Here is a 12,506-nt window from a genome sequence, read left to right as displayed (position 1 = left end):
TTATTTTATTTTATTTTATTTTATTTTATTTTATTTTATTTTATTTTCTGCTTTCAAGTTCTTTATGAGATACGTGTTTTGCAAGTATACTCTCCCAGTCTGAGTTATCTTACATTTTCTGAAGAGTGTCTTTTGAAGAACTAAAGTTTCAAGTTTCAATTAAGTTCAATTTATAGATTTTCTGTTATGGTTCTTGTTCTGTGTCTAATCTAAAATTTTTGGCTAACCTAAAGCACAAAGATTTTCCTCTGTTTTACTAGAGTCGCCCTGTCCAGTAGAGTATCCACCAGCGGTATATGGCTATTAAACACAAAGTTGTTATTATGACTAAGGAACTGAAATTTAAAATGTATTTTAATTAAACTTTAAAGGCTGATACTCGGGGCACATAGGTAGCTTAGTCAGTTGAGCTTCGGCTCAGTCAGATGACTTCGGGCTCAGGTCATAATATCCCGGTTCGTGGGTTCAATCCCCGCATCAGGCTCTGTGCTGACAGCTCAGAGCCTGGAGCCTGCTTCAGATTCTGTGTCTCCCTCTCTCTCTACCCCTCCCCTGCACACACTCTGTCTGTGTGTGTCTCTCTCTCTCTCAAAAACGAATAAATGTTAAAAAAAAATTTTAATAAAAGCTGATAATTCAATTATTGAGAAAATTTTAAGTATGTTTGGAAGAACTTGAGTATGTGGATCTACTTTTTCAACTGTAAGTTTTATGAAGTCTCAGTATATACTAAGTATTTCAGATGAAAATTTATCATCTGAATTGAAATATGCTGCAAGTATAATGTTAACACTAGATTTTGGAGACTTGGTACCGTAAAGTAATGTAAAAATGTCTCATTAATATTTTATATCAATTCTATGTTGAAAATTTAGATATATTGGGTTAAATGAAATATAGTACTAAAATTAATTTCACCTGTTCCTTTTACTTTCTTAATTTACCTACTAGAAAATTAAAATATTATGTATGTAGTGTGTATTGTATTTATATTGCATGTACTTCCCAGAAGTTTTTATTGTTTTAGCTCTTACATTTAGTTCTATGATCCATTCCAAGTTTAAAGGCCTCTTTAACCTCAATATTTTATGATTTTTATGGAAGCTAAGAGTCCAATGAACATAAGCAAGGCTGGGAAAAAGAATTAAATTTTTTTTTTTAATCTGTAGATTTTATCATTAGGAAATATATTTTTTAATGTTAAAATGCACTAGGGTACAACTTCTCAGGGATATAGAAATGACAGTGTCAGTAGTCTTAATTAGTAGTCAGTAAGTCAGTAGTCTTAATCCCAAGCTGTCTGCCTTAGAAGTAAGCTAGCAGGGGTTAGTGGTACAACAGGAAATCAATATTGAGGGAAAAGATGACTAGAACAAATTATAGTACTTTTGTTTCTAAGATTCTTAAGTTTTTTTCCTATTCATATTAAATATGTTGCTCTTAATATAGTACACTATCATAGGTTTCCTACTAGTATATTAGTGGAAAGATTTAAAAAAGCAGTTAGAACTTGTGCTGGTTTGAGTGCACATTCAGTCTGTTATTAATTGTGTGATCTTGGGCCTTGACAGTCAAGTTAGTATCAATAACATTTATTCAGTTGTTGGGAAAGGACTAATTAAATACTGGATAGAAAATATTTGTCAGTAATTCTTATTGTTTGTGAAGGTAATTCATACAATGAAGTTTCCAGTTGCTACTCCTTTCTGAGCTGTGGTCTAATTTTATTTTTAGAATTCCTTTTCAAGTGTCATTACTGTGTATTTTTATGAATATGTATATCTTATAAATATAGCCATCATATTAATATAACATTTCTGGTAATTAAATAACGCTCAACATCACTTGAAAAACTTCTTGTAAAATTATAAAGCCTTGCCAAATCTTGTTAGGGAAGTGTTTTACTAAACTTCATAAGACTAGGAAGCATCAAGGAGTTCACTGAAGATACTAACATAATCTCAAAATTTTAGGCTAAAAATCTGGGAGTTATCTTTATTTCTTTCCTTTCCCCCTGCCCAAGGCCATATCTTGTACCATGAGACTTTTGTCATAAGGAAAACAGCACTACAGATTTTGACAATGGTAGGAAAGGTATAATTAAATAATTCTGATGTCTGCGGAAGTTTCTGGTAACAATACAGAAAAGACACCTTAGCACTTGTTACTAATATTAAATAGTTGTAAATAGTTTGCCTTTTTTAAAAAACCAGACCTCCTTGCTCCCCTTAACCCCTTTTTAAAGACATAGTTATATCTAAGGTTGAAATCACCAACCTTTGCTTTTCCTCCCTTACTACTTTCCTCAGGTTGATGTGCATCATACCTATACATGCCTTTATTAGCTTAGTATATTTAAAGTATGTATTCAATATTATTAGTATTGCCAAATTCTTGAGAGGTACACCAATTTATACTCCATTTTTACTATATTCTCTTCAGTACTTAGCATCATTAGTCCATTTGCTCATTATCATCTTATTTTGCATTTCCCTGATTCTAGTGATTTTGAGCTTTTTATATCTACATTTATTGCCCACTCTTGTTTCCTCATTTCTGTTGGGTTTTTAAATCTTTTTTTGTTGATTTATATGAATTTTTTATACTGAATAGGTTACAAATAAAAAGCACTAGTGAAGTTATTAGCAATAACTTATTAGTTATTAGTTACTAATAACTTTATTAGTGCTTTTTTATTAACACGTGTGGGAAATATCCTCTCCCAATCTCAGGCTTGTGTTTTCACTCTGTTAATGGTGTCTTTTGAAGATTTTCATTTTACTTTATTAATTTTTTAATGTCTATTTTTGAGAGAGAAAGAGAGCAAGCGAGAGCGGGGGAGGGGCAGAGAGCAATGGAGACAGAATCTGAAGCAGGCTCCAGGCTCTGGGCTGTCAGCACAGATTCTGACGCAGGACTCAAACTCACAGACCACGAGATCATGACCTGAGCCAAAGTTGGACACTTAACCTGCTGAGCCACCCAGGCGCCCTGAAGATTTTCATTTTATTTTATTTTTTTTTTTTTAATTTTTTTTTTCAACGTTTATTCATTTTTGGGACAGAGAGAGACAGAGCATGAACGGGGGAGGGGCAGAGAGAGAGGGAGACACAGAATCGGAAACAGGCTCCAGGCTCCGAGCCATCAGCCCAGAGCCCGACGCAGGGCTCGAACTCACGGACCGCGAGATCGTGACCTGGCTGAAGTCGGACGCTTAACCGACTGCGCCACCCAGGCGCCCCGAAGATTTTCATTTTAAAGTACTGTAGTCAGGTTTCTTAATCTTTGTCTTATTTGTACTTTTTTGTCTCTGAAGAAAGTCTCCACTACCCTAGGGTAGTAAAGAACTTACCCTCTTTTTATTTTTCACTAAAAGTTTTAAATTTTTTGCCTTTGTACCTTAAGTATTTAAGTCATCTGGAATTAATTTTTGTGTATGGTATGAAGTAAATTTTTTCAGATGGGTTGCAAACTTCCCCAGCATTATATATTAGAAATGCCACATTTATCATATGGCAAGCCCCTGGATATGTGTGTCTGTTTGCTGGACTGTTTATTTCTATTTCATTTGTCCATTAACTATCACAGTTCAATATCCTACTGTTAATGACATTATAGTTAAGTTGTAATATCAGAAAATTTAAGTCTTCTTCACTAATCATTGGTCTTTAGTTTTTTCCTAGGTAATCTTAGCCCTTGACTCTTTGATATGATTCTTAAACTCTATAAAAAAGTAGTGAGAATTGCTATTTTTGCAAAAGTTTATTTTCCTTTCCAATTAATATTATCTCTGACAAGAGTTTTATAAAATTTTTTGGTAAAGATTTTACACTTTTTTACTTTTATGGTACATTTAAATTTTTGCCATATAAATGGTATTCTAATTTTTAACTCTTATTACTTTTTACTAATTATTGCTGGCATGTAATAGCTTAATTAAGGGGCGCCTGGGTGGCTTAGTTGGTTGGGCGTCTGACATCAGCTCAGGTCATGATCTCATGGTTTGTGAATTCGAGCCCCATGTTGGGCTCTGTGCTGACAGCTCAGAGCCTGGAGCCTGCTTCAGATTCTGTGTCTCTGTGTCTGCCTCTGCCCTGCTCCACCTCCTGTCTGTCTCAAAAATAAATAAACATTAAAAAAATTTTTTTAAATAAAAAATAAATAAAATAACTCAATTAATTTTGGTACTTTGATTTTTATATCCAGCAACCTTGATGAACTCTCTTATTAGCTGTAATAGTTTGTTTTCAGAGTGTCTTTTAATCATATCAACTGGGAACAATGACTTTTTGTTTCTCCATTTCTAATCATCTTTTTTAGTTTTCTTGTCTTATTGCATTATATAGCATTTCCAGGTATAGTGTTGAATTTAAGCAGTCATAGTGAGTATCCTTGTTTTGTTCTTGACAATAAGTTTTGTGTACTTCATCATTATGATAAAGGATTTGGTTATGAACCTTTTATCAAATTAAAGAAATACCCTTCCATTTATAGTTTGCTAGGAGTTTCTGTCTAGAATCAATGTTGTGGTTTTCAAATATATTTTCTGAATCTATTGAGATTTGTTTTTTCCTATACTCGTTTACATCTGAATTATATTAATAGGTTTTCTAATGTTGTACCAGGAAGCAAAACCATTACACAAAAATTAATTGGCTAAAGGTATTTTTTTTAATATTGTATTTGAATCAGAAGCAACCAATGTCACTTCTTTATTTCACTGCCAGGGAGAAAAGCAAACTAAACCTGTTTTCTCTTTGCTCATAGAGCTCCATAATCAATATATGACTTAGTTAAATAGACAAAGGAGAAAAAGGAAATAAATGGTGATATCATTTATAACTTATTTCATTAACACAATTGCCTATAAAAAGCAGTTCATTTATAGTGCTGTGCAATTGTCCCAAACAATATTAAAGAGCTTTTGGCATTAACTCAACCTAAAGTTATAGTTTACATTAAAGATAATGAAAAGTAATTTCAGAGCAAAACTACTTTACAGTGAAAGAATCCTAATACCTTTTTTTTTTTAACAGAAGAGAACACCCAACAAAAGAAAATTTCTGTTATAATGGATTATAGACTAATTTAATATTGTGATTTACTTGGGATCTTTGTTTTATCTTACATTAGCCAGCTAACTAATTTTCTTTGTTCTCAACTAGATTATAAATTCAGTCTATGTTCTTATCAATTCACATTGTGTCCTTTTAGAGCACATTATCTCTGCCAAAAAAAAAAAAACAACTTGTTTTTTTAAATCTCTGATGATTCTTTTTTCTCTGTGTTACATGAAATGCCATGGTGGTTAAGTGTACTCTTTCTGGATCTCACTGTCCTGCGTTCGAGTCCTGATACAGCTTTTACAACTTTGGGAACATGTGCAAATTTCATAATCTCTGTGTCTCATTTTCTTCATTTGTAAGATAGGAATACACTTCCTACCTCATAACTTTCTTGAGAGGATTAAAGAAGTTAAATATAAAGTTTTTACAGAGTGCCTTACACTGCAAAAAACACCATATCAAAATAACTGTGTATATTGTTATTTTAAACAACACTAGGAAGTAGAAGAACATATCTGATATTTTGGTCAATGATTCTTTCTGCAGAAGACAGCCAATTCTCTAAAATTCATTTTGCTATGACCAAATTGCCAAGTGTACCAAATGTACTAATTTGTTAAATTTTCTGGTTTTGTTTTATGAAGTTTACAGTAATTCATACTGCTTTTGAAGATTTCTGTGAGGTTAATTTGGCCAGTTGTCATTTTGCCTTCATAGCAGCTTTTGAAAGTATTAGAACTGCTGAAACCTGAGGTCGTGATGTGAGTCTTGTTAGTAATAGATGTAATATTCAGAAACACGTATTTCAAACACGTATTTCACAGTCAGTAATCTGAAACCTCCAAAGGGCTATGTGCCTAAGTGAAAGAACTAGAAAAGTATCATTCACTTGCTCAAGAAGTCAATAAGGAAGATGGTCTCTGCAAGGAGCTTGAGCCAATTGCTTTGAGAGTGTTGAAAGTCTGATTTATATAATGTTAACCACTTAATGGACTGAGCCACATAGGCGCCCTCGCCTGAGTGCATATTGTAATCAGCTGTACATTTAACAGCAGAAATTTCTAAAATGTAACAGAACAATAAAACTGAGAACATAAGTTAAGTACAAATTGAAAAGCAGGGGAGCCTGGGTGGCTCAGTCAATTGATCATCCGACTTTGGCTCAAGTCATGATCTCATGGTTTCGTAGGTTTGAGCCCTGTGTCGGGCTCTGTGCTGACAGCTTGGAGCCTGGAGCCTGCTTCAGATTCTGTGTTTCTGTGTTTCCCTCTCTCTCTGTCCCTCCCCCGCTCATGCTCTCTCTCTGTCTCTCAAAAATAAATAATTTTTTAAAAAGTTAAAAAAAATTGAAAAGCAAAATATACTTAACATTGATAATTGAATAGCTGCTTATGTACTAAAGAAAAATATTAAAAAAAATTTTTTTTTTTACATTTATTTAATTTTGAGAGACAGAGCACAAGTGGGGGAGGGGCAGAGAGAGAATGAAACATAGAATCCGAAGCAGGCTCCAGGCTCTGAGCTGTCAGCACAGAGCCCAACCCGGGGCTCAAACTCAAAACCATGAGATCATGACCTGAGCTGAAGTCGGAGGCCTAACCGACTGAGCCACCCAGGCGCCCCTAAGGGAAAATATTTTAAATTGTAAAGGAAGAAAAAATAAAATTAATAGAAGAAAAAAACACTGCATTGCTCCTGGCTTGAGAAATGTTATTGTATAATAAAAATGGCAGCATTCTGTAAATTCACATATAGATTGAATGAAGTAGCCTCCATTAACATCTTTGGGGAACATGAGTCTTTAGAAGTCTAGTCATTCTAATTTACTTGAAAATATTACAAAATATAAATGTTACAGCATTGGTATTAAAAATGAAAAACAAGACCAGGGAATAGAACAGAGGCTTCAAAAATATAACATATTACAGGGGCGCCTGGGTGGCTCAGTTGGTTAAGCGGTCGACTTTGGCTCAGGTCATGATCTCGCAGTCCGTGAGTTTGAGCCCCGCATTGGGCTCTGTGCTGACAGCTCAGAGCCTGGAGCCTGTTTCAGATTCTGTCTCCCTCTCTCTGACCCTCCCCTGTTCATGCTCTGTCTCTCCCTGTCTCAAAAATAAATAAAACATTTTAAAAAATTAAATATATATATATATATATAACATATTACAGAACTTGGAGGTGTAACTTACAAACCAAGAATAACTTAAAGGTGAAAGGAATCACCTTTAATGAATTTTGCTAGGACCCTGAGGAAAATGGACTTAGGTTTTTGTCCCTGTTGTAGATAAGAGATCAATTTAGGACTATTTACAAAAATCTATTTTCAGAGATGAGTTAGGTTTGTCACCATACTAGCTATTCTTCTGAAATGTGTCAATATCAGAAGGAAAGCAGCAAAGGCAGAATAAGGATAGTTGTTAAACATATCCAAGTTGAGTAATAGGAGTTTATTATACTAGTTTTGCTTACTTGTATATTTGGGATTTTCCATAATAATTTTTTTAATGAAAGTAAAAAAAGTGGGAAAGATATATAGTGTGTATAACTGATAAAATTTTTATCCAAAAATATAAACAACGTTTATATATGTTAAACATATATGTTCTATAACCACATTCTATTTATTCAGTGGAAAAAAGGGATCAACAGGCAGACAATGAAGTATTGATAATAAATCATTACACAGAAAAACCTGCAGCTTTGGTATTAGTTAGAAATAAAATTAACATGAAAGCATTGGTGTGTGTTTATTAAGGTAGAAAAAAAATTGTGAAACCTTATGTTGGCTAGAATATTCACTTATGTACTTGATAGTGACTGTATCTAACTAGAGGGAAAACTAGCAATAGACGGTATTTATAAAATTGTTCACTCACTGTACCTACTCTTCTGGGATAACAAGTATCTAAGACATTAGTGAATGCTACTATAGAATAGAATTTCTTCTCTAAAACGCTGTCGATTTAGGTGGCCCCCCAAATTAAGTGGCCTTTTCAGTCCCTTAATGGTTCTATAACTAGCAGTAAACACACTCTGTGGGTCAGGCACTGTTTCCATTCATTTAGACCTCACAACTTGAGGGTAGTGTCTATCTGCATCTTACAGATGGATTCAGTCTTTGCAAAATGAAGTGATTTTCCCCAAATCACTTGTTAATAATGAGTTCAACCAGGATCTGAGCCCAGGCAGTCTTATTTCAGACCCCCTGCTTTAAATCATTTCTCCAAACTCCCTCTCAGAATTAAAACCTTGTATCAAGTGGTTGACTTTCCTTTTGAGGGCCATGTAATTGCTTTAAGATGGCTACTATTAACATTCAGCTTCATTTTAGTATAGCTTCTAGATGGTTTTGACCATAATGCTGATGGGAATAAGCAGTGAAACAGATCTTCTGATATATAACTGATGTCATTGTAAATAAGTACGGCCTTTTTTGGAAAGCATTTTGGCAGCATATTTCAAGAGCCATAAAATGTTCACATTTTTTGACCTAGTTAATGCCATTTCTGGGAATCCTCTAAAGAAATAGTCTAATATGGAAAAAGCCATAAGCACTACAATGATCACCACAGCCATGTTTGTAATAGAGCAACTGGAAGCAACCCTGAATGTTCATCAGTAGAGGAATGATTAAACACACCATGGTATATTTACTTAGGCAGCCAATAAAAATGAAGTGTGATGCAGCACAAAGAAAACAGGCATCTTGAGTTGTCAAAGTAGCACACAGCAGTATGTTTACAAAAATTACATTCTTTACAAATATGAAGAAAAGATGGAATAGAAAACTGTGTGTAATATTTTTTCTTTCTGCTGTTTTTCAAGCTTTTTGTAATATAAATTTATTCCTAACCTTAAGATTTAAATCACATGATTACCTAGTGTTTTTGTGTATTCGTCTCCTAACCCTCACTAGATTATAACAACTGCTTGATCTTGATTATAAGCTGTGTGGTTGCAGGCTGCATGTTAAAAAACATGCAGAGAGCATCACTGGACACAGGCAGACTTCAAGAACCTTGCAGGTGCTTCATTTACTGGTTGCATGAACCTCGGCCAGTCACTCTGTCTCAGCTGACTCATTTGACCCATGAAGTGAGCAGTGCAGTTTGCAAAGCATGACTAGAGTCTTTGGAGTCAGGGGACCTTACTGTGTGTGTCTTTGGCTCTTAGACAAGTAGCTCAAACTTTGTAAAGCTCAATTTCCTCATCCATAAAAATGGAGCTAGTGAGATCAAGGTCTGGCACTCCTTTAGTAGATGCTCTGAAAATGTTCCTTCCATTCAATTATAGCCCTTATAAAGTGTTCCTCACCTTTCTCTTTGCATGACAAGAGCAAATATAAAGTCTTTCAGCTAACTTCTTTTGTCTGAAATCTTTTGAGCAGCAGCTTTTACACGTCAGTCTTCTAGAGTAACTTGTTATCTGTAATTTAGAGTTAAGGATGAAGGAAGAAAAGATTTTGTCATTCAGTATGGCCAGCAAACTTTTCAGTTTTGTTGTAATCCTTTTCTTATCTGATTATAAAAAAAAGTAAGTGGCCATTGTTGAACATGTGAAAAACGTGGAATCCTGGAAGAAAGCTATGCGATAATCTTCCCACCAAGAAATAACCGTTATACATTTCATTTTATTTCTTCTTAATTTTTTCTAAATATGACTTTTTTTTTTTAAGTAGAACTATAGGAAAGCTCTCATTAGATCGTTTGTATGTTTGGGGCAAGTTTATTATGACGTTTTCTCTTTGCTTTGAGGTAGTGTACCTTTTTGTATTTTAATATTCATTTTTGAGAGGGAGACAGCACGAGTAGGGGAGGGGCAGAGAGAGAAGGAGACACAGAATCTGAAGCAGGCTCCATGGTCTGAGCTGTCAGCACAGAGCCCAATGCAGGGCGTGAACCCACAAACGACAAGATCATGACCTGAGCCGAAGTCAGACACTTAACTGACTGAGCCACTCAAGCACCCCAAGATAGTTTACCTTTAACAAGTAATTCTTATACAGAGATAAAGACCAAACTAGCAATAGGGAACCAGATGGAGGATGGGGTAAGGATAGCTCTGTCTTAATTAGTAGGACAATTTTTTCTGTAATTCTGATACCTGTCAAAGAATGTACTTATGTAAAGTATAATTACCCGAATCATACTTCCTGGACTTTTTTAGGACAATTACAATTTTAAATAACTTGTGATATTTTCATTGCAGGTTATCTTGTACCATTTCAGACCATGAGTTGTGAAGTTTGGTCTGGAAAATATAATCACCAGACATAAACTTGGAATAAAAAAAAAAAAAAAGCTTGCAGAATAACCACAATTTCTTGGCTCTTGTCCTTATCATTTTTAGAACATGCAGTTTTAAAAAATCGTCAGTCCCTGTAACATCCTCTGGAGAAAAGGGGGAAATTTATCCAGTGACAGAACCAACAGAGCAGCAAATACCTAGAAAGGCAGCCTGACCTACTGTGTCTGTGCAGGGCCAGGCATTGATGCCACATTACCCTGACTTGTGTTGAGCTTATACTGAAATCAGAAAGAGAGAATGTTACTTGTTGAGGGATTAAGAACGTTGATCCTTCCATTTCTGGGCTTTGCTGTTCAAGGCAGGCTTCTCCGGAATGACTTTAAAGGTGGGGGGAAAGGTGTTTTCCTTCTTCCATTTCTTTTCTTCACAGCAGTAGTAGAATTATGAAAGGTGACAGGGTACATCCTATATAAATAATTTTCATTGTGGCATATCTGTCATCCCCACTACATTGAGGAAGACATGAGAAATGTTTGAGGTCAGTGTATTGTCTTGCCTCATCACTCTCCTTGGAATATGCCACTGTGGCTTGTGCCCTTTTCACTTTTGAGGTCTGCTTCCACAGGCAAGAGACTGTTGATTGGTTGGGAGTAGGTGCCCCTCACTCCTGCTTTAGAATCTGCACATCAGGACAGTCACTTGTCCTTTTGAGTCTTGTCTTCTGACAAGGAAGGGCCATAACTCCTTACTGATACTTGCTTGTTAACCCTTCCCAGTCATTTCCTCTTTGAGGAAAATCACTTATTTATGGGAGAAAACCTAACCTATAGTACAGTTTGAGAATCCAGATTAGAATTTAATGGACCTCCACAGCGTTAGGCAGTAGTTAGGTGCAGTGGGATAGTAGAGATTTGGAAGTGTCGTGTGGGAGTGGGACAGATAACTATAGCCTGTAAACCTTCTACTTGGAATAACTTTGGTCTCTTCAAAACTGTGTTTGCCTGAGATGGAACTTGGTACTCTGTGAAAAATGATGACCTGAGATTTTTGAGCTTCTGAGGGAAGTGGTACCCAGAGCTGTAAAAGGGAGGAAGCTGCATAGAAAGTTAGCTGAATCTACATGCTATTCTTATGAGAGAAAATGATCAGTTCTACTTAATTCACTATATCACTTCTTAGATTTTTTCTATAACTGATTATTGATAAAAGTGATTTTATTTCTTTCAGTATTGCCTGTCAGGGCACCCAACCTTACCATGCAATGTGCTCAAATTCAAATCAACTACTATTATGTTGGACTGTGGACTGGACATGACTTCCACTCTCAATTTCCTTCCTTTGCCACTTGTTCAAAGGTATGTGCTGCTGCATCTGAGACAAAATGAGATTTTGTTTTTCGAAAAATGGTACTGATTAGCATAAAGATTACTAGTACCTTGTGTGTTGTCCTTAGTTTACTTTGTTCCCTAAAAATGTTCTTTATCAGAATCATTTCCTTTGGCTGGGATGATGGAAAGTGTTGTATTGATTTATTGATTGACTTCTTTATTATAACTTCTGAGCTTCTGTAAAATGTTCCTGCAACTGCTCTATGCAAGTGAGGTCATGTATATTTCATCTTTCTTGCTAATTCATATAAGAGCTGATAAATGGTCAGCTGATGAGCCCAAGAATTGAATTTTAGAACCATTTAACTGCCTTTGCAGCGACTTGACATCATAGAGCCTGACATTTCTTTTTGATAGGTATCTATGGATTATATTCATAATTGTCAGCTGTAGATATCATAGAATCATATATGAAGCCACAGTCCTTGTCTTAAAGCAGATATCTCAAGACTATAGTCACCACTGTTTACTCTTACTAATACTTTGTCATGGAAATCGGCTTCCCAGTCTGCTGTTATTTGGAAGCAGCAATTTATAAGAGAAGTGGGTAACTTATATAAGCAAATATACTCCCAGTAATAAAAAGTGGTATCACATAGGAGAGACAGAAAAGCTATCTAAAACAGATTTAAGAGCTTAAAAGCATAGCAGCCTAGGTAAACCATCTAATATACCTCATTCCTGAAAATATCACCGTATGCAATGATTATTCATAATGATAATCTCCTGAACCATCTAGAAAAAGTATAATTAAAAATCTGTCTTTGGGTTTTGTTTTTGTTTTTTTGTTTGTTTGAGACAAGGA

The 12,506-nt window shown here is 35.1% G+C and overlaps 1 protein-coding gene across 3 annotated transcripts in view; it reads left to right on the top strand.

Annotated features, from left to right (window-relative positions):
* Positions 1-12,506, top strand: part of INTS9 (integrator complex subunit 9) — a 102,215-nt gene that overhangs the window by 19,927 nt on the left and 69,782 nt on the right. For all 3 annotated transcript variants that reach the window (XM_040467822.1, XM_040467734.1, XM_040467895.1), the window contains exon 2: positions 11,541-11,668. In XM_040467822.1, the coding sequence (XP_040323756.1) occupies positions 11,541-11,668 (128 nt within the window). The remainder of the gene's footprint in view (positions 1-11,540; positions 11,669-12,506) is intronic.

The sequence above is a fragment of the Herpailurus yagouaroundi genome, unplaced genomic scaffold (genome assembly GCF_014898765.1).
Source record: "Herpailurus yagouaroundi ecotype Mexico unplaced genomic scaffold, PumYag 28, whole genome shotgun sequence".
Classification (NCBI taxonomy): Eukaryota; Metazoa; Chordata; class Mammalia; order Carnivora; family Felidae; genus Herpailurus; species Herpailurus yagouaroundi.
This window is presented reverse-complemented; position numbering and strand designations above follow the sequence as displayed.